At 39.9% G+C, this 25,784-nt stretch overlaps 3 protein-coding genes and 1 long non-coding RNA gene across 16 annotated transcripts in view; 1 reads left to right on the forward strand and 3 right to left on the reverse strand.

The window, feature by feature from the left end:
* ubr5 (ubiquitin protein ligase E3 component n-recognin 5) overlaps positions 1-6,854 on the reverse strand; it is a 30,514-nt gene extending 23,660 nt beyond the window's left edge. For 5 of the 9 annotated variants that reach the window (XM_004560011.6, XM_004560013.6, XM_004560010.6 and 2 more), the window contains exons 1-5: positions 6,606-6,853; positions 2,623-2,667; positions 2,422-2,503; positions 1,821-1,897; positions 58-177 (exon numbers count right to left, since the gene is read on the reverse strand). In XM_004560011.6, coding sequence (XP_004560068.1) covers positions 58-177; positions 1,821-1,897; positions 2,422-2,503; positions 2,623-2,667; positions 6,606-6,667 — 386 coding nt within the window. In that variant the 5' untranslated portion in view covers positions 6,668-6,853. Of the gene's footprint in view, positions 1-57; positions 178-1,820; positions 1,898-2,421; positions 2,504-2,622; positions 2,668-6,605 lie in introns of all 9 variants that reach the window. The other 4 variants (XM_004560014.6, XM_004560009.6, XM_012921513.5 and 1 more) reach the window with 2 other exon arrangements.
* Positions 6,855-8,156: 1,302 nt separating this feature from the next.
* Positions 8,157-13,044, reverse strand: LOC143420927 (uncharacterized). The gene is made up of 4 exons (XR_013100678.1): positions 12,892-13,044; positions 12,284-12,383; positions 10,151-10,352; positions 8,157-8,420 (listed from the first exon to the last, which is right to left on the reverse strand). It is a non-coding gene; the product is annotated as an uncharacterized LOC143420927 (long non-coding RNA).
* A 152-nt stretch (positions 13,045-13,196) lies between these two features.
* Positions 13,197-16,085, forward strand: LOC101473554 (Krueppel-like factor 10). Of its 3 annotated transcripts, none has more exons than XM_004560007.3 (4): positions 13,197-13,358; positions 13,850-13,996; positions 14,214-15,081; positions 15,247-16,085. In XM_004560007.3, exons 2-4 carry the CDS (start codon positions 13,859-13,861, stop codon positions 15,441-15,443), a joined length of 1,203 nt encoding a protein of 400 aa, XP_004560064.1. In that variant the 5' UTR covers positions 13,197-13,358; positions 13,850-13,858; the 3' UTR covers positions 15,444-16,085. The 3 variants fall into 3 exon arrangements, with proteins under 3 accessions (XP_004560064.1, XP_004560061.1, XP_004560063.1); XM_004560004.5 differs by having other exon boundaries at positions 13,200-13,358; positions 13,850-14,089; XM_004560006.6 differs by lacking the exon at positions 13,197-13,358 and adding an exon at positions 13,460-13,576 and having other exon boundaries at positions 13,850-14,089.
* LOC101473053 (antizyme inhibitor 1) lies at positions 16,052-25,584 on the reverse strand. 3 transcript variants are annotated; one of them, XM_004560003.3, is made up of 12 exons: positions 25,368-25,584; positions 23,697-23,818; positions 22,433-22,643; positions 22,048-22,221; positions 21,163-21,335; positions 20,786-20,920; positions 20,533-20,614; positions 20,306-20,380; positions 18,329-18,494; positions 17,996-18,108; positions 17,310-17,530; positions 16,052-17,222 (listed from the first exon to the last, which is right to left on the reverse strand). In XM_004560003.3, exons 3-12 carry the CDS (start codon positions 22,532-22,534, stop codon positions 17,108-17,110), a joined length of 1,356 nt encoding a protein of 451 aa, XP_004560060.2. In that variant the 5' UTR covers positions 22,535-22,643; positions 23,697-23,818; positions 25,368-25,584; the 3' UTR covers positions 16,052-17,107. The 3 variants fall into 3 exon arrangements, with proteins under 3 accessions (XP_004560060.2, XP_023010005.2, XP_004560059.2); XM_023154237.3 differs by lacking the exon at positions 25,368-25,584 and adding an exon at positions 24,660-24,877 and having other exon boundaries at positions 17,310-17,527; XM_004560002.4 differs by lacking the exon at positions 25,368-25,584 and adding an exon at positions 24,660-24,876.
* Positions 25,585-25,784: the final 200 nt, after the last annotated feature.

Raw genomic sequence — 25,784 nt, forward strand, 5'->3', positions numbered from 1 at the left:
GCTCTATACACTGAGCTTTCACAGGACCATTCGACTGTCAGCCCTGCCAGAACTTACCCAAGGGTGTTGCCTGCCAGTCTGCCCAGTGTGTCAGAACCAGACAGGAACCAGGGTGGATCACTGGTCCTGCCTGGCCTGGAGCTCCTTCCTGTCCCTGAACCACTGCTCAACTTTGAACTGGAAACAAAAGATGGGAGATCAGTTACAAACCTACAGATGTCCCAAAAGGACTAAAAAACAAACAAACCAAAAAAATCCTCTCGCTTTTTTTTATATATATATATATATATATATATATATATATATATATATATATATATATATATATATATATATATATATATATATATATATATATATATATATATATATTTTTTTTTTTTTTTAACCTTTATAACCTGGGTTAACAAAGTAAATTTACCCCAGGTATTAGTTAATTTACACCCCTTGGTTCAGGATTCATTTTATTATTAAACTATGAAACAGGAGGGGGTATTTTGGAGACTAGCATGGCAACACCCTTGGGAATCAGAATTGGCTGCAACTCATTCCTCCATCAAGACTTTCCATTTTTAAAAGTTCTTGGGTTTTGGGGCTGCGAGTGCTTTCTCCTAATAATTGAATAATGTATGAGTCTAAACAAAAGTAGTTTGCTGCAATATTCCTAAGTGATGTGTTGTACATTTGTATAATTTGTCTTTTGAATGAAAGAAAAAAAAACCTTTAAACGAAACATAATCAGGTATTACTACACTGTTACAGAAGGAAATGCAATACAGAAAAGGAAAGTCAAATGATTCAGATATAATAGAAGCAAACAACAAATTCAATCCACCAGTCAACAAACTGACACAATCCATTACAATTCAAAACCACACAAATGTGTTTGTTGAGTATGCTGACAAACTTCCCAAAGACAACTTGTCAAGGCTCTTTTCGTTGGGCTTCCCAACAACCCACAATAGTGCCAAATGAATAGCTAAGCCATGTCCTGTTGTTCTGCGAGTCTGTGGCAGGGAACGAAACATATGCTCTACAGCAAAATCTGGAGCAGAGGGCTCCTTAGTCTCTTACTGCCCAACTCGCATGCATATTGAACAGCTAGTATATGAAATCACTGTTGGATGTTGGTCTGCTGGCAGGACATCAACAACTATCAATGAGACACTCACCAAAATACATGTTCATAGCCAACGAGAAACAAAGCAGCTAGTGAAAAGGTATTTTTATAGAAACATACAAACAAACAAAAAAAAAAAAAGTTGTGGCAAATGGCACACACTTGCTCAGCCAAAAAGGGAACTGGCTTTCAGAACCTTACAAAACAATTTTAGGGCTGCTATGTTTTTAGTCTATTGGTGTCAAAAAAAAAAAAAAAAAAAAAAAAAAAAGAAGCTTTTTCTTTTTATATTCGAGGTACAAAAAAAATTCCTAAGACAGAGCTATACTGAGAAGATTTGATTTGAATTAGACTAAAACAAGAGCATCTGATATTCAAACAGCAGTTTAGGTAAGATAATGTATAGAAATACATGTTTACAGCTATAGATTTAAGACTTTGGAGCTAATCTTTGTTGAAACAGACAATACCACAGTAATATGCTAGAAATGAAACCATGTCCAAATGTGTTATACTCGCCAAAAAGGGCATAAGTATTGACTAGAATTCACATTACAGCAACCAAGATCCATGAGCCTGAGCATATTCGCTGCATCTTGAACGAGACGTCTCCACAAGCAATCTGTTTTCCAATTCAGTGCCAAAGCTAAAAGCTAAAAAGGTTTCCTGGGACAGATCCCATCATAAACAAGTCTCTCACCCATCGCTGCCATCCGGCTTGTTGAGCTCCAGGCGATCCGGCTGGACAGCAAAGCTGATTCTGCATACACGTCCATCCTGAAAGAGTCGCAACAGTGACTTTTAATGTATTACATTAATCAAAAAGGGAAAACAAATACATTTACATTAATTTATTACATTAGGAAATGAAAACAAAACTGAGTAAAATACAGTCTTTTCTTTAAACTATTTTTCTAAGCTAGTTAATTAGCATGTTAACTACACCATACCAACTCATTTATCACAGTGCAATCTATAATTCAACATCATCATAATGTGGCATCAGCTTGACATGAATAAACACACTCAACACTTCAGCTAAGCATCTTTCACCCACTTGCAATATACAAACTGAGGTCAACTAACTAATGACTCTTCACTGCAGTGTTCAAACTGAGCTGCACCAACTGCAGAATTATGACGGATATTAACAACATATTTAAAAAAAACAAAAAACTAGTCCATATCTACATCTATTGAAGCATATTATCTCATGTTGTACAGCAAAGTCAGAGGGCATCTGATAACTGTGACCTGGCAGCAGATCAGCAGCTGTTTGATTTGATGACTTATAGCATTACCTCAAGGAGAAATCCGGCATGGTTTGGACCGACAACACACTGTTTTAGGGTGGCCTGCTCCAGCAGACTAAGGTGTGGATGACTGCATTAAAGGAAAAAGAAAAAAGTGACCCAACACAGGACAGCAAGCAAAATAATGTTTGCAATAAGTGATCACACTGAATAAAACCACCTAAAAATACAACGCAGATACACACTCACCTGTTATAACTATACTTGTTGAGCTTCTCTGAGACTTCACGGAGTCTGAGAAAAAAACAAAACAAAAACAAACTACATTAACATATCACCCAGACCAATTTAAGACCTCAATACAGGTTCCTGTGTGAGAGTCAAAAAAGCATACTGAGAGAAATGCTGTAACATGAGTTACTGTTTATATACACAAGCCCTTTTAATTTGCATACAAATTACTGTAAAACATTTTTAAAAGCGCAAAGAATATAGGTGTATTTCAGAAGGCTTTAACATATATGCATCTTTTCAGTTTATCTGAATGATCATAATGATCTCAGGACAACTTGTTAATTCAATTCAATTCAATTAGGAACTAGGAAAACAAAACCTCTTTTCTACCTTATAGCAAGACAAGAAAGAAGCCCACGATAAAAGATGACAATGTTAAACACTTGATAATGTTTTGCTTTTAAAAAAATGACATACAATAGGTTGCTGATAACACACACAAAAAAATAAATGTTCTTGATCAGCACTGACGAAACATCTGTGGGAACTTGTATGTGATGATGTTTGTGCAGCAAGCATTATGAGCCTGTTTGAGTGTGTAGAGTCAATGGAATGACTCAGTGTTACCTTTTAAATTTCTCACTATTTGAGAATAAAATGTATATTATACTTAAATTAATGAATGGTTACAAACTGGTAAAAACTCTCTCTTATAGTTCTGTTGATTTTTGTTTAACTGTAGCTAAAAGGCTCTTTGTTAGGCTCCAAAGTTTCCTCTAAGAAGGACGATCCATAGGAAGATATCAGTCAGAGGCACAAGCCAGAGTTGTAGTATGCATTTGAAATACCTTGCAGCAAGTTCCCAGACATGGTTTAAGTCAATAACCTTCATTAAAAAATAAGTTTATGATCTGGGACTAAGCTTAATCCACGCCTGGAAAACTGGGCCTCAGTCAGTTTTTAATGTACTATATAGTTCAAAGGTTATGAATCCACAACCCACCATTACTGGCAATGTGGAAAAAATTACACTTCATTGATTTTCACTGCTTCATGCCTTTTATCAAATAGACACAAAGCAGTTTAAAGAAAATATAAAATAAATTATAACAGCTCTTTCAAGCTTTGCTTCGAGTTGCCCCAAGTGTAAAGTAAACTATTTTTGGTCCCTTTTCCACTTGACAATCCTGACAAATGTGCTGTAAGATTGCCTATATTAACATTTAAGATGAGTCATGACCACCATCCAGCTGTCTGCAGGCAACTGAATCTTCTATCTGCAACTCTAGTAAGAACAATGTGAGGATGGTATGAAAATATCACATGCTTAGCCCTACATGGTGTCAACGAGAAATTGAAATGGTCCAAATAGAAAACAGATACTGATTTTTTTTTCCCCAGAACCACCTGACAATAAAAAAATAAAATAAAAATCTTCCACTGACACAATGAAAAGCAGTTGTCTGTCTTGCCAGTCCAAAATAATCGTTTTAATTGGTAAAAAAAAAAACAAAAAAAAAAAAACCATTCAAGGATTGCTGTAAACTTTTAATACTCTGTTTTATAACTTTCTGAAATAGGCAGCCTAACTCTGTGCTTCTGCAGTCCACTAAAAATCAGCACAGAAAAAGAAAGAAAGAAATTAGACATCAACTTCCATACTTAATTTAGACTATCAGTCTCTTTTATGAAGAAGTGTCCCATGTCATGAAACCCATTTGCACCTCACACACTCAAGGAAATGCAGTTATCCAATCATGCTTCAGCACACACGAGGTCTGGATTGCACAGTTTCCTGAACTCTTAAGTGCAAAAGATCACTGGTGATGTGATGAGTGACCTAACTCAAAATGCAAACTCCAAGATGTGAGAAAAACAAAAAGCATCACAATGTACATGTTACTGTCAAGGCCAAACATGCAAAAATCACATAAATCTCACTACTTAGACATACAAAAAAAGATATGTATACTAAAATAGATGCACAGCCTATGCAGAATGTCAGAAAATGCCAGTAAATATGCAATCTAATTCCACCCTTTAGAAAGCAATCAAATGCAAGGTAGAATATAAACAGGAAATATTTTTAAATTACATCCAATGCCTCTAAACCACTGGGACATAACAACAGAACAGGCAGAATTCTCATCAGACACAGAACATATTAAAAGCTCATGCCTCACTCCTAACACTGCAAAAAAGTAAGAGAAAATGACTCACAAAGCATCCAGGTCAGCCATTCACTACCCTTCCCATCAAACAAATGGTAGTACCCTAGCACAGACAAGTCTATTCCCTTCAATGAGCCATTTAAAACTGTTTCACCGCAGCAGAAAAAAACCCCACATAAAATATCCATCTCACTACAGGGGAATGCCATTTGCCATTTCACTGTCCTAAATGAATGTGTGCAAGCAAACCTCAGGTCAAACAAAGAAATCTGACCAGATATTCATGCTAGGCAAGCTGGACTAAGCCTTTTTATGTCAGATAGAAGCACTTATCTGCTTTGACAACTGCAAATTCATGGAGGAGAAGAGAGAGAGAGAGAGAGTGAGTGAGGAGGAGGGGGGGGGGGGGGGGGGGGGGGGCATAGCACCACATGGTGACAGCAGCATGCAATGACATGAATGCCTGGGGATCGAAAAAGCCTGACCTCTTTTAAGGAAGGAATAGTCCATACAATCAAGATGTTTCAGCGGTGCCTCTGACCATCAAGAGCAAACTGCGCTTTCCTGTCAATCAGACCAAAGCTGATCCCCGCAGATTTGGACCGTACATCAACCAACAGAGGATGTTTAAATCCTCCCGTGCCCATAACCAGTATTTAATCTCAAGGTCATTCTAAAAACACTTTGACTTCTTGACCTCTTTGTCTTTAAGTAGTGCAGCTCATTAATCAGTTAAGTCTCAATGGGTGTTATAAATAGTTTTATCATAAATCGCATGTTCTGCCAAAAAAAAAAAAAAAGGGTCGTAAACAATCTCCTGGACACCCTCGCTAAACCCACCGATAAGGGACCGCTTCAGTCCAGAACTAAAAATCCATAAAGTCAGAGTGATGCATAACAGCACTTTGTTCCAAGCAACAATGTAGTATGTGGCCAAATACACTGTGCAGTGCCACATTGTATTAAGGCAACAGTGAAAAGACTTAAAATGTCGCGTGTGAGCACTCAGGGCAATTTAGAATCCAGCACAGACCGTAAACTTTAAAAGCCTTGGTTTGCCACCTTATTAAAGTCAATAACAAGATTAATTTGAATGCGATGGTGCTAACAGTACTTCGCTGCATATTTTAGATATTTATCTCAGTGCGCAATGCTAAAAGCAGACAAGCGGTGACAAAATTTCAAATGATGTTAGTAATTAAATGCTTAATGAAGCGTCAAGAAAAAGAAGACCCTTCCACAAACGCCCTGAAATGCAAATATTTGGCTTTCTTAAGAGCGTGGTAGCGAATTAACTAGGTTGCTAGCATTAGCAGCTAGCTATCGGTAAGCTGACGTTAGCCGCTGCATAGATCACGGTAAATCAACAAGACGCTCGCAAAGAAAACAATTGACACTTGTCAAAGAGCGTATATGGTAACAGTAAAAAATTGAAATCTTTTTCGTGTACAAAGCTGTGTTTTACAACCTTTAATACCCTCTCTTTACCCCATCCCCCAACCGCGGAACTTTGACTAAGAGCCAATCCATCCAGAGAACCAAGGAAACCGACAGCTAGCGTTAGCTATTCGACTGAAAGCCAGTTAACAGGTTAGCATGTTAGCAAATGACTCTGTTTAGGTAGCAGCAAGCTAACAAGGATCCCTCAAAATGCCGGGCCTCGTTTTACCCCCCGAGTGGGGGGGTCATTTAAATAATTTAAACCCGAACATATTCACATGACAATGTCAACATCGAGCACAAATATTACCTCGAATACTAAGCAATGCTGCCCGCACATAAATATTGATTTCAAGTCTTCTTTTTCTACGGGCCGCAACAAAATACCTGTCATTGAGCTGATCCTCGGTCCCGGGCAACGGGTGAACCACGAAGTGTATAGATGTCATTGGGCTAATCCAAAATCACACCGAGACGTGTGGAAATGGGTACTCTTTCGATTACTGTATATATGAGGATTCATAGGAATCTTTTAAGGGCGAAAAAGCTCGAGTTAGATCCCAGCCTCCTCACCCACATGCCGCCATCTTAACTCTAACCAGCTTCTTCTGTGTGTGTTGATTAGTGCACATGCACTCGCTCCGCTGGTTGGACCTCTAGCACAAACAGGAAATAAAAAAATTGGATGGGGCTGGCCTCGAGAAGAAAGACATCTGTAACAAAAAGCCAAGCGTTGCACTTCCACACTCCGAAGGCTTTGTTCTAATCCAGTGCACCTATTGCATCTTAGTATGTTTTGTCTGTTAGGCAGTCGAGGTGTTCATATGTTCACTAAAGCACTATGAAGGTCAAAGAAAGGGTTAAATTTTGCGAGGTTACCTCTTTAAAAGCTGGAACAATAGAATAGAAAAAGATGAGACAATTGGTTTTAAAATAGAATATCAACGAAAAAGAAGCAGCACAAATTTGTGCCTTTTGTGCAGTTACAAGCGGTATAGTTTTTTCTATTAAGAATTGCGTCATTATAATCTAGCTTTATTGTCTGCTTCCAAGTCAAAATGTTTAATCATAGATAAAATATTCTTTCTAAAGCCATTCAGTTAAAAAAGGTATGTACAATGCATAACACGGTAACTAATCAGTGGTAAGAAATGTATTAATGTCAGCCTAAAATGCTAACACGATGAACTGGACTGCTGTTGTTATAATAATGTTTCACAGCTAGCACTATTAGCTTTAGCGTTTAAGCTACCCAACTTGAATTCTTTGCTACCGTCCACTGTACTGTGGCTATTTTCTCCCTGTGAACACGTGTGGTTATGCAGGCCTCTGTGCGTGTCTGTAACTAGTAACTGAATTGAATTCTTTGCTTGTATGTTGTTTGCGATTTGCTTTTGCTCGCCTCTTTGTAAAACAATATTTATGAATAATAAAATATTAATGAAGAAATTAATGACAAGTATACTTTGCCCCTACTTGCAAAATTTCATCCTTGAGTTAAATCAAATGAAAGGATGATGAAAAAACAACAAAATAATAATAATAATAATAATAATAATATCAGATGTCATTCTGCTAGACAGATAAACTGTATTATATAGAGTGATAGCACGAGGTGTGAAAGATTTCCTGTTTCTGTAATAGGTGTGTATCTGAATCAGCTCCTTGAAGCCCCTCTGCTTCCTGTCTAGTTAAGTGCTGCAGTCGAGGATTACCTAAGACTGATAATAGTTTGTTCAGTGATCTCCTCACCACCACAGTTTCAAAAGAGCCAGCCTCTCTAATCATTTTATGCTACCATCAGAGGTAGCATCACCACCTCTGATGCTACTCCTTCAGCCGACCACACCAAAGTACACTGCACTTGCCAGTACAGACTGATATCTCGAACAATTTGCTGTGGACACTGAAAGCAAACAGAGCCTCATCATCCCCTTTTGTATATGGCCTCTTTATTGGTCTTCCAATTCAGTCTGTTGTTTATGTGGATCCCCAGATACTTGCACCCTGGCACCACACCAACGTCTTGTCCCAGGATTGGGTTGTGTGGCTGTCCTCTTCCTTCTAAACTCCATCACCATCTCTCGGAAGCAGATGATTCCTCCCAGACCACTCCACAAAACCGTCCACTACTGCTCTGTACTCCCAATACATCCAACCACCTTACAGTTGTCAGAGTAATTTTGCAGACTGCTGATGTTTCTGAAAAATGTTTAAAATTGTGATTTGTCCTGTTAATTTACCGTCAGCTGGTAAACCAAATATTATTTGTTGCAGATAAAGTAAGAGCAACATCAAAATCTGAAAATAAAATTATAATTTTTTATATAAGTAATTATTTATTACTCAAAAGTACTTGCAATATGGCGACATGGGGATTGTTGTTGGGTTATTTGGGGCCTCTTAAAAAGATTACGCATTTTGATTTATAATAGCAAAGTATAAATCTGTTATGACTAAAGTAAAATTATGACTAAATTAAAAATAAGAATAATTATTATATTGAGATGCAAAACTACATTTTAAGACCTTCATAAATTCTGCTCAGGGATAAAAACAAAATCAGATTATACTCTCAATCCATTTGGAAATAGGTATATTTAATCCTGTGTTTGGTTTTTCATTTTTTTGCTATATAACAAATATCCAAAACAACAACAGCAACAAAAAAACCCAACCAACACTTACTATTAATCCATTATTTTGGCATATAATGAACATTATTTGTAATAAAAGATCAGATGTACTTTATTCATCCCTAATTCTGGGCAAGATCATAAAACAAGACAGCTCCTAAATTAAAAAAAGAAAGAACTCAATTAAAAATAAAGATGAAGAGCTCATTAACTGACAAATGTAAGTAAATAAGTTAATATGTATTTATTTAAGTAGTATCTAAGTAAAATTAATAAGAATACCCATCTCACTACAGGGAAATGTCTGTTATATAATAAAGTAAAAGTAAATATACATTAAAAATGTATTCATTAATAGCAATAATGTTGATAAAAAATGCAACTGAAATATATCAAATCAAATGTTTTTTTGTTTTTTTTTAAATATCTAATAATTAAGAAAAAATATGCTTGGTATAAACTGAATGTACACCAATCAAGTAAATGTCATTGTTCTATTATCATTTGTACATTGCTCTTATGTAACAAAATTACTTGTAAGATTTACATTATATCAAATTAAAGTCAGCATTTTGGGCATATTTTATTTTTGAGTGTATAAAGCAGGAACTCCACTTTTCTTCTCCTCATGCCACAATACTCGTATCTGTATTTGTGGCAGCAGAGATGAAACAGATGTTAAAAAAAGTGAAACAAAAAATCATGACCCTCAGATCATTGCTGCTATTCTTACACTGGTTTATATTTCAAACTGAACCGCCTAAAACCTGAGCTCTATAAATGGAAGACCACTGGGAGTCTGTGCACAGCTGATCTCCCTCCCATAGAAAACTGTGTTAGTGCGGTATTCCCAGTCTATTTAAGCCCTGTTGAGTTAAGGAAATAATTTTCTGTTGTTTGAAAGAAAGAAAAAGTAGAAGACTCTAATTTAAGCACAAGGTTACCATTATAACATTGTCAAAAGGAAACTCTAGTTTAAGCAGAGCTTAAAACTTGACCCATGCATGTCCTGGATGTGAGCAAAGGAGCTATAGTCAAGAGATAGCCATTTGGGAGAGGAGGGGTGAATGAGCCTCTGTTCAGTGCATGGTGCAAATGATAAGATTAGAATTTTCCAATTTCCTGAAATACAGATTTTGTGTTTCCTGTCCCCTCCCAAAAATTGCATTGTTAAAAGACAAATAAATAAATGAAAACAGCCTATACAAAACAATGATTTCCTACTCATATTTTGGTTATACACGTACAATCCCCCGAAAGCTGCAGTTTATCTCACCAGTAGGTGGCATGGTTTACCTTTGATAATAATGTGAGACAGTTGTAGTGATGACAGCTGTCCTTCCTGCGCTGCTCTTCTGATTATTTGCCAACACAAAAATGCTGCAGAGTTTTTTCAGGATATTTATGCATTCTGATAAGCTCATGGAGAGTCGCCCTTCAAAGCTGGAACTGAAAATAAGAGTTTGCACTTCTGCCCCAAGTCAGGTTCCTCTTTTATCTGCAAAGTACAGCACAAGTTTCCACTCAGCTCTAGCAAAGAGAAATGCAACCATCTGACTCAAAATTACCCACATGGATGTTACTGCATATGTAAGTGAGCAAATTTTCACTAGATTATTCGATCATACGTTGTTCTTCAAGTTTGTATGCACCACATCAACCAACCAGATGAGAGAAGAGCGTAACTTTTATCTGTGTTTACTGAATTCAACACAGAGGTTATTTAAACCAAGGCCATTGCTCCAAAAAAAACACCCTGTACCTTTTTTTAAGGGAGTAGACAAACAAACCAGAGCTATTTTTAGGTAGGAGGGTACTGGGTTATTAAATGACCCCTGGAGTTCTTAAATATGGGTACAAAGAGTCAGGGCCAGAAAACTGCATTATCATCAGAGAAAGGTTAGCAGGTTTGAGGATTTAGAAAGTGTGCACATTTTAGGCTGCAAATTTAACTCAATGAATAAAGTTTTATTGCACGCAGAGACACCAGAGACAAGATATCCTACTCGGTATAATCAGAGGTTTTCCAGTTGTTACACCTTAAAACTAGACTGTTTTCATCAGTGAACCCAGACAAGCTGCTGTCAGTCAGCCCACAATCACTTCAGCCCATGTTTTACTGACTGGGGTAACATGATCAATAGCTGAAGAGTATGAGTTTAAAATAACTTCTCTTAGTGCTGGCAGAAGCATATCTTTGCAGGACTAGGGAAGGACAGAATGTAGCTCTACCTCTTAACATGCACTCGCCTGCACAAACCAAAAAAAAACTATATAAAAAGAGAGAAAGAGCATTCAGCCAGTCCTGAAATGTAATCTATGAGGAAAATCCCACACCAGCACAGATAAGATGGTGCTTTATTTGGGGCACAGTCTTCAAACTATTTTAAGCGGTTTTCACCTGATTTGACTGGCGACTATTAAAGTACTTTATAATGGTTCAGAATAACTGCCCATTAAAGGTTTCAAGAAGGGTGCTGAGCGGTGAAGGACTTTGCACAAACTGTGTGCACAACCTACATCAAATCATAGATTTCTGCACAGCTTACAAGGCAATATATTGTATATGGCTGGTGAATAAAGAGATGTAGTGAGTAGTCTCTTTCTGGACATAGCAACACATCCATTTCTGAAACAGCTAAAGAGAACCCAAAGTCCTTGGTAATCTAGTCGAAGTGGAAACAAGCTAACAAGCTCCAGTTATCCATTTGTTACTTGCCATCTAGGGGTCAGGTCATAATATGAATGAAGCACTGGTCGTAACACATTGCACAACTGTATACACATGTTGTGAGGCTCTGCTCTAAAGAGCTATTCTATGATTGGTCCAATGCCACAGGATCCTCTTTTATGCCATAACCTCTCACTTAAGCTGAGCTGTTTTGCAAACCAAGGATGAGGTGGAATTAAACTGCATGCTCATGCAGCAGCTGCTTGTCAATCACAAAGTACACCCACCTTAGAGAGTACCACATTTATCATACATTTCTAATATAATGAAGACCCCTGTGTACAACAGGAGTCTTCATTATTTTTCCTCCTATCTTTCATCTTTAAATTGTTTGCAATAAACTCAACATGCAAACATGATTCATGTAGATTTATGAGCTGCGGATTGGCCAGTTGCAATGCACTATAAGTTGGATTACTGATCAGAAAATACTTAATTCATATTTTTTTATTAGTTCTGAGACACTGAATGCAAGTTTCAGGGAGCTTGATAAAGTTACAAATGAAATCTTTATGCATTGCATGGTCACACTTTTATTCTGTTCCAGCAAATATGCTTTTGAGGAACATCCCAACAATGCCAGACACAGTCAAATGGGCTGTGTGTCTGTGTGTGTATTTCCCCATTGTGTGTCTACAACCAGCCTTTTGTCCCGATTCTCTGTGCTGTGCAGGAAGGTCTAGACAGCTGACACTTACCTAATCCAGAGGGGTGGCTGAACCCATCTCCTGTTGGCTGACCTCTTTCCACAAAAGACAAGGGTCTGCTAATTTAAACACCAGTCACATTAATATATATCTATATTGGGGGAGATTTTGAGAAGAAATAAAAAACCAAAAATTACTCAAGAGATGTAGCCTATTCACATTATTCACTGGTAGCATTTAGTATCTTTAATATGTGAAATGTATTGTTGTTGCTTTAAGCACCAAATTATCTGAACCTTCTTCCTGTCAGGTGAAATGATTAAAACACAGCTGCCTTGCAACAAAGTGGGGGACGAGATTTACACACAAAACATTGGCACTAACAAAATGTAGTCTGGTTGCAACTCTGAATGAGATTAATGGTAATGAATAATAGTAGAAATTATTTGGTGTTATTTCACTTTTGAAAAGTAAAGGAGGATTAGTTAATTGCAGTGAAGGGGTGGGGGTATTATACAAAAAGGGGGTGGGGGGGTCTGAAGCACTTGTTCACATAATTTCCACTAATGGATGAATTAAGAAGAAGAAATAGTAGCTTCATTTAGATAGATTTATCTGAAGATTGTTAAATAGTAACAAGTGCTATATTAATTACCTACCTGTTGCTATCTCATAATGAGCATCTTTTCTCACTGTCTTCACTCCAAGTGTCATAGTGATGATTAGCCAAGACAGATGGTGAGCGTCTGCTCGTCAGGGCAAAGTTACTCATTAAAAACGCCAGTTATTTGCAAAGTGGGTGTGTGGGTTGGGGGGTGGGGGTTTTTCTCACACTCCCTTGCTGTTGTGTACCACGCAGTCTCCACGGTGCCTTCAGCCCCTGATCACGCACGGTGCCCCCGCACCATTGGTCTACCCTAAAACACACCTTTGCGTCCCATTGGGCGCGGCTTCGGGCCACGCCCATCTGTTCCCCCACCGCATTTGAAACGATGAATGGAAACGAGGCTGTGGAGGAAATTAGGAAACATACTTGCCTGGTCTTAAGTTGTTCGCACGAGACTTGTGGACGCGCGTCTAGGGATTAAACCTGTTTCCTGAACACTTGACGCACTCATACATATATGTAAGTACATATTAGCTTCGTCATATTTACGGTTTAGCATAGTGTTTTCTTTTCTTCTTACGTGTTTAATGTTCGTGTAGAAACACGTTGATAAAGTGGTTGTCAGCAGCTAATTAGTCAGACAGTCTGGTGGGCTTCATCAATAGTTATTGAGGAGTATGATTACGGGTGCAGCTTGTGTGTGGTGATCCGGGCCTGGGCAGGGAGGAGTTCTTACAGTAGGTGTTGTGTGTCTGTTTTGTAACCACCACACATGCTGCTTTTGTCCCCCAGCAAAGTAGGTGAAAGGGCAACCGCGCTGATGAGCAGCAGCTGATCATGCTTATCTCTCATGCTCTTTGGCAAAATCTTTAAGGCCCTGAGATAATGGTCATAGTGTAAATTTGATCGTAGGTGATGTATTCACTTATTTTTAGTGAAGGCTATCATTGTTGGATTACGTTGCGTGAAATGTTATGAATTTAAATTACAGTTAATTTGGTCTTTGCCAGAGTTACACTATGAAGTCTGAGGAGCATCACTGTAACATCTCAGACGTCCAGGGTGAATCCCAGCCAACTGACATGGGTGCAGGTGATATGGAAGCTGTGCGGGCTCTGATGTCCATGACTAAGCACTGGAAGTCACGAAACTTCAGGGTGAGGCACTACAGACCTCTGTCTCCCTCCTCAGACTCCTCAGAGGACGACCAGGTCACCACCAGTTCTGCTGTGCTGCAGGACTCTCTGTTTGTAAGGGATCCTTGTTTAGGATGAAATGGTTTCTATGTAACTGTGTGATTCTAGTAAATGTAGATGTATTGGGACAGAAGAGAAACTTTATTACTGACTTTGATAATGTGACTTTTCTTCTCAGTGCATGACACCACCATACAGCCCGCCCCACTTTGTGACGGCCTGTCCAGGTCCAGCTCTGAAGCCTCACCGACCTACAGAAGTGACGTCTCTGCACAAACACGCTGCTCAGCAGAGCTTCCAGTGCACCAGTGTGATCCGTCACACTGCAGATGGCCTCCACTGCTCCTCCAACCTTAATCGTTCCTCAAAGGAGGAAGAGGTCGTTCGGGTTCACATGCTGGACTCTAAAACTGATGTGAACTGTAAAGATGAGCCGAATAGCAGAGACTCTGAGGAGACTGTTACAACACAAGCTTACACTAAGACGTCCCCAAATGTTGTTCAGTCTGGAGACAACCCAGGAAGCCTTTTAGGCTTAAATGAAAATAAAAATACGCCTCAGTCTGTCCCAGCTGGAGATGCTCTGGTCTCGCCTGTGCCTGTCTACTGCCACATTGTTCCTGTCTCTTCTTTGGCCACCCTTGTGCAGAACGCTGTCACAAACTCGCACAGTCAGCAGCAACACCTACTGCCAGCAATCACCATGGTGCACACGCCACTGCAGCTGCAGCACAAACAAGAAGGACACACGGCTTCTTCTGCTCAGGTCTTCCTTGTAGGGGGTCAGGTGGCAAAGGGTCCCGTCATGCTCCTTGTCCCTCAGCCGCCTGTTCCTCCTGTCTACATTCAACCAGCACCGGTGACCAATGGTGGACCAAAGTTCGCTGCCATTGCCCCGGCGCCTCATCGCACCTTATCGGAGCAAAGATGTGTCCCACAGCAGCCAGAGGTGGCCCGCGCACGCAATCACGTTTGTCCCCGTGAGAACTGCAACAAGACTTACTTCAAGAGCTCTCATCTCAAGGCCCACATGAGGACGCACACAGGTAAGAGATAAATGAATTAAATGTTAATATAACGCATATGTATTTGAATGCTATGGCAGTTTTTAAGCAAATGGCACAAGTGTGATCTTCTAGTCATGATAGCAATGTTTTACCCGTTGGAGTATGTTCAGAAAAGTCCTTATTCCTGCCTCCACTATCCAACAGGTGAGAAACCTTATAAATGCAAGTGGGAGGGTTGCGAGAGGCGTTTCGCTCGCTCCGATGAGCTGTCCCGGCATCGCCGAACCCACACGGGAGAAAAAAAGTTTGCCTGCCCAATGTGCCTCAGCCGCTTCATGCGTAGTGACCACCTTGCCAAGCATGCCCGAAGACACCTGGCAGCGATGAGGGGACGCTGCTGAACTCCCTGCATGCAGTATCGTCTTCAGCAACAATAACAAACAAACTCCACTGTGAAACCAAATGACATGCTCTACGCTGTTGAGACTGACTCACACAAGACTGTAGATGTTTTTTACGTCACCTTATGAAAGGGCTATTGTGCAAACTTTGCTATACTGCTGTTCTGTAATCATTCTAATTGAATATAAACGAGGTAATCAAAGTGTTTACATTTAACTACTGCATTAGCATAAGCTGAGTAGTTACGTATTTAAATGTTACTGAGTTTACTTTTTTGTCAGTGATATTTGACCAAAAAATGTTACATGTTGTTTTTTTGTGCCATGACAATCAGTATAAAATATTTTTGCACTTTTTCTTGCACAAAACACAGAATTCCTTAATAAACCTAAACACATTTTTTTTAAGAGTTGTAATTTAAAATCTTTTCTGTGGTTCCCACATGCTTCTGATACCTGAAAATGTATCCCACTTCAGCTCATCACATGATAACTGTATAAAATTATCAGGCTGTGAAACTGAGGGGTACCAATTCTATCTATGCATACAGCTGGAGGAAGTTACAATTTACAACATTTGTGCATTTCTGATAAGACACACACTGGGATTTACAGTCCACTCAGTGGGGTGTTTATTACTCTTCATTTAGACAAGCACAGCTACACGTTAAAAGCAGGCAAGTGCCTGATAATTTATCATGCCTTAAGACAGATTTATGACAGTTTCACAGATATGATACACACAATGCAAGTATACTTGGTGTCAGGAAATACTGCTATATTCTATCAACACAGATGTTGGAAGAATATTTCAAACTATATGAGTAGAAAAAGAACTTGCAGTAGTCTTTTAAATCATTTTTTGTAAAGAAACAATGTCATTTTCAGTGTAAGTCGATTCATTATCCACCAGCACTTCCTGTGTTCCATCTGCAGCACATGCTGTCTAATAAAACCTGCTTGGCTGTCAGGTAGCAGAGCACTCACCTGCCAGTCTTGGAAGCAAGACGCAAACACCACCTTATTTAAGGACACTCACCTTTTAGCTTTCAAATAATTTTCAGAAACTGACGCCACGGTGACGCCAAACATTTTGTATGTACAGCAAAGATATGCTGCAAGCTCTCAATTTAATATGAAGATGCCACTTTTTAAATGTAATAATGGATTCTAGCCTTTGTGCACACACAAAAAAAACCTACACAACAAATTAAAATACAAAATACAAATCTTTTGGCAAAACTTTCTATATAATCTCAGAAGTGTTTCTTTTTATAAATACACTGCTTCAATCAGGGATACACATAATATACAAGACTGACAACAGCAAAGGAGATATGAATAATAATATCTGTCAAATATAATCATTTAAAAGTATTATATGTCTACTGTAGGGGTGTAAACGGTAGTTCAAGAGGAGTCCCCAAACTGTCTTTTCTGGACTCATCCATTTTGTTGCATACTAATTAACACCTACTTAGGGTTTCCAGGGCTGACCACACAGAAGTGCAGTGCACTGGGGTCTGCGATATGAATATGGTCTGGTCCAGGCAATTTCAAGCACTACTGGGAGAGTTGACCCCAGGGGAATGTGAACCAAAGGAAGCTAGCAGCAGAAACAAGTGAGAAAAGTGAAAAGACTTCTGGTCCCAGTCAGATGTTTCCTAAGCTGGGACCGACAGTGCAGCCTCTGTTTGGCAGGAATTGAGGAAGTACGGGACCAGGGAGAAGTTCTTAAGCATAGCCTCGTTGGTAACACCAGTGTCCTGCATCTCAAACCTGGTGAATGAAAATAAACAGGAATCAAGGACCATAACCTCCACATTCTTGCACAGAAAAGATTTTCTCCATCACTGCCAAACTTACCAGTCTCTAGAGGAGATGACGTAGTACACAGGGGGTGGTGGTGAGTCAGTGGGGGAGCACAGTGGTTGACCCAGACTGTAGGAGCCAGCATGTGTGAACATGAGCCAATCTCCAATGTTGAGCTCAGGTAAAAGACAGTGCTCCAGTACCTGGTCCAGATCATCTCCAGAGGGACCCCACAAGCTGCTGCTGAACACCGGTACATCCAGGGAAGTGTTCTGCTAATAAGGCAATAATTATTTTAGTCATTTTACAATGTGTATATGTGTGGGCAGTAGCTGATTAAGATGTTGTTCCTAATTTAATAATATAGTCCGTATACACATTGAGAAGTATAGAGAAAGTATTGTGTGTTGTGGTTACACATTCAACTGGCCCTTTGTTAGGTAAAGGTCCTTTGTTGGCTGGCTGGATGGATGCGTCCGTCTCGCTATCCATCCATCCAACAGAGGACCTTTGTGGTGGAACAGATTTGCATTATGAATTTGCAGCCAACAGATCTACAGAAACTGCTTGCTGCGATCTTGTCAGTGTGACCCAAAAAGTCTTGCACAAGTTTCAAGCACCTTGTTAAATCTATGCAACAGTTTTGTAGATAAAAGTAGTCCAACCTGGTACTGCCAAAGTGTACCTATTAAAGTGTCTAGTAAGTGTATACTGATCCATTGAGAATCTTTGAGACTCACCTTGTGAACAGATGGGGCAGATATCAGTCCTTCAGAGAGTTTGCTGGCAAACGATCCATACACTCCTTCGTTCATAGTGTACTGGAACGCTGGCTCTTCATTGGGAGACAGATCTGTTCAGAAGAGGGCAGAAAAGTTTCTGAATTACATTTTACTGTTTGATTCATAGCTGCACTGCTAATTCCCAGTATAATAATACATTTCATGCTGTACAACACTGGTTTCTGCATGAAAATGCATTGTGTACTGCTCGAGTTACAGCTGGAATGCAGTTTTTACAGAGTATGTCCTTAACAATCATTACCGTTCCTAAGTGAGTATCTTGCCACTAACCATGATCCTGGTCCTGGGGATCACGTGCCACCACCTCCTTGGAGATGACATTGACAGCTAGTGTGAAAGCAGAGGACACGAAGAAGTTACCAGGCTCAGCAATGATGGAAACTCCTGAAGATGGAGGGAAGTATAGGTCCACCATAGACATGACTGCACTATTAATCTGCAAAAGAGATGACAGAAGCCGTTACAATTAACATTAAGACATTCCTTCCTTTTCCCCCCACATGCCTCTGAAAAGTAGTTTAAATCCAGCTTCACAGTGAGCAGCTAAAGCATGAATCTATATTAGAATATTCTCAACATTTAAGACAGACACTTTTATCTTACTGTTCAGCTAGTGCTTACTACAGCTACAATGTACAAAGCTTGTCTTTAGCACCCATATGGAAAAGAAATAGTAAAAAGATATTTGATTTACTCATGAAAGTGGCCACTTTCTCATTACTTTCATATATTTTTTTAGTAAGTATACAAAACATACAAGTTTCATTATATAATTTTTCAAGGGATCTTATACACTCAACAAAAATATAAACGCAACACCTTTGTTACTGCTCCCATTCCCCATGGGATGGACGTAGAGACCTAAAATTCATTCCAGATACACAATATAACCATCCCTCCCAAACAGTGGTCACAAATCAGTCCAAATGTGTGGTAGTGGGCACATCTGCTATATTGAGATAATCCATCCCACCTCACAGGTATGCCACATCAGGATGCTGATCTGACATCATGAGTAGTGCACAGGTGTACCTCAGACTGCCCACAACAAAAGGCCACCCTGGAATGTGCAGTTTTGTCTCACAGCAAAATGCCACAGATGCCACAAGCAATGAGGGAGCGTGCAATTGGCATGCTGACAGCAGGAATGTCAACCAGATCTGTCGCCCGTGCATTGAATGTTCATTTCTCAACCATAAGCCGTCTCCACAGGCGTTTCAGAGAATATGGCAGCACATCCAACCGGCCTCACAACCGCAGACCTCGTGTAACCACACCAGCCCAGGACCTCCACATCCAGCAGGTTCACCTCCAAGATCGTCTGAGACCAGCCACCCAGACAGCTGCTGGAACAATTGGTTTGCACAACCAAACAATTTCTGCACAAACTGTCAGAAACTCAGGGACGCTCAACTGCATGCCCGTCGTCCTCATCGGGGTCTTGACCTGACTCCAGCTCGTCGCCGTAACAGACTTGTGTGGGCAAATGCTCACATTCGATGGCGTCTGGCACGTTGGAGAGGTGTGCGCTTCACGGATGAATCATGGTTCACATTGTTCAGGGCAGATGGCAGCTGAGAATGTCCCAGTTCTTGCATGGCCAGCATACTCACCGGACATGTCACCCATTGAGCATGTTCGGGATGTGCTTGACCGGCGTATACGACAGCGTGTACCAGTTCCCACGAATATCCAACAACCTCGCACAGCCATTGAAGTGGAGTGGACCAACATTCCACAGGCCACAATTGACAATCTGATAGACTCCATGCGACGATGTGTTGCACTGCATGAGGCAAATGGTGGTCACACCAGATACTGACCGGTTCTGGGTCCCCAGACCCCCAATAGCGCAAAAAACTGCACATTCCAGGGTGGCCTTTTGTTGTGGGCAGTCTGAGGTACACCTGTGCACTACTCATGATGTCAGATCAGCATCCTGCTGTGGCACACCTGTGAGGTGGGATGGATTATCTCAATATAGCAGATGTGCCCACTACCACACATTTGGACTGATTTGTGACCACTGTTTGGGAGGGATGGTTATATTGTGTATCTGGAATGAATTTTAGGTCTCTACGTCCATCCCATGGGGAATGGGAGCAGTAACAAAGGTGTTGCGTTTATATTTTTGTTGAGTGTATGTGTTTTCATTCTTGTATGCTTTTCATACAAGTCAGATAAAAACTTTATAAGATTTATATATATCTTTTCCATATGGGCAGTATCTGATAGAAATGCACTGACCAGTTCCAGTTGGGCCTCAGAGCCACTGAATCCGCCTCCAATGTCCAAGATTTTCATGCTGAAGCCAATTTCCTCCTGAAGCAGACAGAAAATTGTTAATAACTTGGGTCTATACAAAGTACCTTGTGTTTATGGAGCATCCAAAACATAAAATTGTATTCAACAGAAATGCAAATAACAGTCATAGAGCTGACTGCAAATAAAATGCATCATTTAACACCACATACCCCCATATCAAAGACACAACGGGCATCGGAGATGGCATGAACATACACCTGGTCATCGTCACAGGAGTTGGAAATGTGAGACCTGAGGAGTAGAAGAGGTAGTCGGTGATCAAACTGGCAACTTAACGTTTAAATTTCATTTGCAGACAAACTGACTAAATAATTTGTTCAGGAGAACTGTGCCATCCTTGCAGTGGTCTAAGTACAAAACCTGGATTTGCATTTCTCTTCATGTCCTTCCTGTAGTCCTTACCTGACCCCAGCTACCTGCACACCCAGCTCCTTAGCACTCTCCAGCAGATGTCTGCAGTCCTTGAGTGAGCAGCCAAATGTCATGCTCATGTCATCGTCCGGGTTTGACGCTTCCGTTGACACCTGTAGCAGCAGCCTAAATTATCACAGAGGAAATAGATAACTTGGTTACTGTTTTGGGGAAACAATCGATCCAGATTAATCTATGATATAAAACCAGAGCAGTAAACTACACAGAACCAAACAGTTTTGCAGGTAGATTTCTTATCAGAATGACGGTCGATAGTGTAACCAACAGATAATTACTATGGACTGATAACATGGTCAGTTGTTTAACATATTCACTGGCACTTGGACTGATGCTTATCAAAAACTTACTTGGCATTGGGGTGGCAGCGAGAAATCTTGCGCAGCTCTGCTTCATTATCACACACCAGGAGGTCAATGCCATTTTTAGCAGCATATTTAATCTGGGAAACTTGTTTGCAAACACCACTGTAGATGATATCTTCAGAGGGAATACCATGGCTCTGCACCAATTCCAGTTCAGACTGAATTACAAAGATACACAGACAAAGCAATATTCCATTAAAGGGAACCTATTATGCTTTTTTGTCATCTTTTGCTTATATTACACTTAGTTTGAAAATTTCAGTGTATGTACAAAGAACTGTGAGCTAGAAGGTCAGTCTCTAAGCAGTTTTTTTCTACTCTTCATAGGATATCCTTTAAATGATCATCTCAGGATCATTGCTCTGGCTGTAAGCATAGAAATCTAATCCACCTGCTGTCCCAACCTTCCATTTGTAAGGGGTAGGGAGCCAATCCTTTGTCAATCCATTGCCAGACGGCGGCTTAACAGTGGGGCCGCACCAAAGCCAAATATAAGATAAATAAGGATTATTTTCAACTTTGAATCAGCCAAAGCTGCTCTAGAAGAAAGAAAATAGAATTTGAAATAAGTGTAATAGATCTCCTGTATCTATCTTGCAATGCCCATCAGGCAGATGCATTAGAGACAAATATTTATTAAATAATGTTTACAAGGTGGGCATTGACATGTGGTGACCACTTGGTGGTGCTTTTAAAAATATTTAAAGATCTTGGAAAGACACACATTAAATAGCCTTGGGGTGAATTCGTACCAGGGCCTCAGCCTTATGAAACACGGGTCAGCTTGATGATCAACACTAGTGCTAAATGTGCTTTTATATTTAGCAGAGAAAAGCCCTAATGACAAAAACACACACTGTCAAAGAGTACCTTGTTGGTGCATATGAACCCAGTGCCAAGGGAAGCAAGGACTTCAATCACAGCTGGGCTGCTATTGCACCTGACAGCATAGTATGGTCTGATCTGGGACATGTGGGTCCGCCAGCGAACATGCTGCCTCATTATGACTCCCAGATCTGCTACAAAGAATGCATTTTTCTCAGACTGGAGAAGAGGGAAACAAACAGGTGTGGAAGAGTCAGAAAACACATTAAGATTGTATATCCATTAATCTACAATACAAGCATAAACAAAAGTGTGCCTGTATGTCAATTAACAACCTTTAGTTAACAATGCATTATAATACAATTGTTGGTTTTGAGACAATATTAAAACATTAAGAAATAGTACATATTATTAAAGATGAAGCCCATACCAGTGTTTGCTCATAAATGTGATTGTCAATAACATCACAGAGGGCCATGCCTCCTTCCAGCAGGTCAACAGAATACTGCGGTTCATCAGCGATTCCTTTCATCCTCTCAACCGTTTTCTTCAAATCCAACAGGCATAAAGAATGTGGCTAGTGCGAAGTGGTCTTGCTCGCTCCCTCTCGAGCCCCTGGGGTCCTAGACTTATGCAACAAACTGTACAAGGAAAAGAGAAAAGCCAACATAAAGCACCAAGTTCAGCACCAAAAATCACTTTTGGATAATTCATATTCCATGATGTTCTCTGCTGCTGAAACCTAAACGCCTCTTTTGAAATCCTGAACTGAAGTCATTTTCAACTCAACGGGCATCCAATCAGAGCAGAGAACAGGTTCTGCGTTATGGGATAGCTTTGTGGAAGAGGCCTATTCTTCCTAAAAGCCGCTGTGAAAACACATAGTCTGGGGCACAGGGTTCATTTACTTTATCATCAATTACCCCTTACAATCGCCATTAATCCCTGAGCCGGTGACCCGAAAATGTTCCGTTTGATGGCATTAACAAAGGTACAATACTGGCGGCATCTGTGCCACAACTTTACTTTCAGTACTGTTGCACAGTACTTCAACCAGTCATGGTAGTTTGGACCAGACCAGATGTAGAAAGGTTACATGGGGAGACTAGCAATATGCCAACAATGACTGCTGTGGTGTACAGTAAAAAATAAATACATTTAAAAAATTTAAATAAAATCACTGCTCAAACACTGGTTAAAAACACAATGGAACAAGGCTGAACACTAATATCTCTTTGAAAATAAACCAAGACCTTATGTAACTTAGAAAATGCTTAACTGGGTCACTTGTTCTATCTTCACAAAACATACAATATACAATGCAACCCAGCTTTAATCTCAAGGAAAATACATGCATATTAGTTGGGTTATAGCTCAGATTATTTCTCTCTGTTCCTGAAAACAAATCTAACAGCAAAGCCAGTGCAGATAAAAGCAGTCCTGAACAGTGTCCTGTTATTTTAATACAAGTGCTGAAAATAGATCTGAAACAGTAGATCTAAAATAACTGAGTGATCTGGGACATGCTGAATGTTTACTCCTTTTGTCAGGACATGACAGTTACCGTAGAACTGCAATAATTCTTCACCATGCAAACACAAATACTGTACCACACATTCAACGTTTTTGCTATGAGATTTTTCTCAGCCCTCCAATTAAAGTGGATACATAAATTCCCCAGCTAGTTTACTCACATGGATGAGTCCTGGGATGAACTCCTCCACTATCAGCTAGGATCCCAAGGTGGCTCGGCGTTGAAGTCAAATGGCTCTCGGTATAGAGCTGCCCCTAGATCCTCTGGGTAGTTGTTGTACACCTGCAAAGGGGCAGATGAGGACGTGAGGCACAGCAGATTCAGTCAATGATCAGTCAATTGTTTCCCCTGCTAACACATGTTCCAGTGGTACTCCAAAGTACAATCAAATCTGTAAATCTGTAGAGGAAACTGGGTTTTTTCCTGGCTCCAAATGGATCTTTGGGTTATGACTACACACATTAGCACGATAATCCAGAATAGAAAGGCATTCCCTGATTTCCATATTTTTCGCCATTTGACAAAGACGAATTGTAAGCTCGAGTTAACGAATACCCGCATAAAGCACTGATACAGAAAACAGTATTTACATGCTGTACTTAATATGTGTTTTTTAAGGTGGTTTTTAATGTGTGAATTGTTAGTCTGAGTTACTCTGAACCAACCACCGGAACTGATGCAATGATGGCCAGATTAGCAGGTTTGAATAAATTAATTAGCAATGGCTACAACAACACTCTTGCCCCGTGTTATTTATCATGCTGCCCCTTATAACCACGTTTAACTACAACTTAACATTCATTACCAATTACTTCAGAGTCAAATTTCTTGTTACTGTAACAGCTTGCTTTCAATTCATGGAGCACATTAGCATTAGTGTCCGCGGTAGTTACACAGTAATATACGATGTATTCCTTACACAGTAATATACGATGGATTCCTAGTACCAACATGTTTTATAAAAACAAAGTTTTTTTTTTAAGAATGCTACTGACAACAACGTTATAGCTAGTGTGTTTTATTTAGTATTTAGCTAGACAATGACACGTTACTCAGTGCATTTAGCTAATAACATGCTAACACTCATAGGAAGCTAACAGCGCGGTTAGCTAACGTTACTTACGTCCGCTGAAAACCCAAAAGAGGGGACAGAACGCTTTTTCTTTTTAGGCGGAATTTTTAAAGAGTGGTGGGGAGACTAGAAGAGAAAACGATATTTGCCATGGAGTAGTTCAAGTTATTGTCGTTCGACGTTTTCTCGATGGCACCTATAGCGGACCATTTGTTACAACCGAGCAGACGACAGCAGCGGAGGGCGAACGGCAAGACCGACCCACAGACAGAAGCGTCATATTAATGCTGACACATCCGGTTTAAAATGTCAAAATAAAACCCACATTAACCGACATATTCGTTTTGAGTAACGGAGAAACCGTCAGAGTGAAATTAAACAAGAATTACAGCTTTTATTAACATTTTCCGGTTTGGCTCAACTGAAGTATGGTGAACTTGACAAACACTTGCTCGGAGCTGTCAAACCCTCACGCAACGCGATATTAGAGCTCGCATAGGAAGATGTGGAGCATTTATTAACATAATTTTAAAAAATCATTACTGACCTGCAACAGCCACAATAATAACAGTTAAAAAAAAGATTATTTTTTTCTATGCTGCAATATTTTGTGCACACAATTTGAAGACATTCTAACCAACTGGAAAAACAAAAACAAAACAATAAACCCCACAACTTTGTTGATCTTAGACTATATTTATAACAGAATAGCTATAAAACCTATGCTCCGTGGTAAATAGGTAATTTCCCAAAAATTACCTGTGTTATGTCTTCACTGGATCCCCCATGGTTCAGTGATAAGGACAAAATATTGTCCAACAAAGGTGGCACAGTCCTCCTTATTTTCTCTAGTCTCAGTCAGCACTCGCAGACATAAGCCCTAGACGCAATGGCTAGATGGAAACATGCATTTTGTCCTAAAGTTCAAGCTCAGACTATACTTTCCCTTCCTTTTGCCTTTGTTGTTGTGAAGTTGTGAAGTTGTGCCTGACTCTGAAAACGCTTGGTATGAGGCAGTTTTTACCCCCTCCAGGAGATAAATTTGCATGTCTCCCTCCTCAGAGCTGAAGGGGGAGGGTGCAAAGAAAAGCTCGGCAACTGTTAGCTGAAGGGGAAATCTTTTTTCTGGGGCTGTTTGGACTCTGTGCTTACATTAAACATAGGAGAAAATACCCC

The sequence above is a fragment of the Maylandia zebra genome, linkage group LG11, assembly GCF_041146795.1.
Source record: "Maylandia zebra isolate NMK-2024a linkage group LG11, Mzebra_GT3a, whole genome shotgun sequence".
NCBI lineage: Eukaryota > Metazoa > Chordata > Actinopteri > Cichliformes > Cichlidae > Maylandia > Maylandia zebra.

What these genes read in the sequence shown, in the direction of transcription:
- LOC101473554 (XM_004560004.5), top strand. Translation starts at nt 13,859, where the DNA reads ATGAAGTCTGAGGAGCATCACTGTAACATCTCAGACGTCCAGGGTGAA. An exon ending in TGCTGCAGGACTCTCTGTTT is followed by an intron (nt 14,090 to 14,213) that starts GTAAGGGATCCT and finishes TTTTCTTCTCAG; the next exon opens with TGCATGACACCACCATACAG. An exon ending in CCACATGAGGACGCACACAG is followed by an intron (nt 15,082 to 15,246) that starts GTAAGAGATAAA and finishes ACTATCCAACAG; the next exon opens with GTGAGAAACCTTATAAATGC.
- LOC101473053 (XM_004560003.3), bottom strand. Translation starts at nt 22,534, where the DNA reads ATGAAAGGAATCGCTGATGAACCGCAGTATTCTGTTGACCTGCTGGAA. An exon ending in ACATTTATGAGCAAACACTG is followed by an intron (nt 22,222 to 22,432) that starts GTATGGGCTTCA and finishes CCTCTTCTCCAG; the next exon opens with TCTGAGAAAAATGCATTCTT. An exon ending in CGCTGCCACCCCAATGCCAA is followed by an intron (nt 20,921 to 21,162) that starts GTAAGTTTTTGA and finishes GTGATAATTTAG; the next exon opens with GCTGCTGCTACAGGTGTCAA.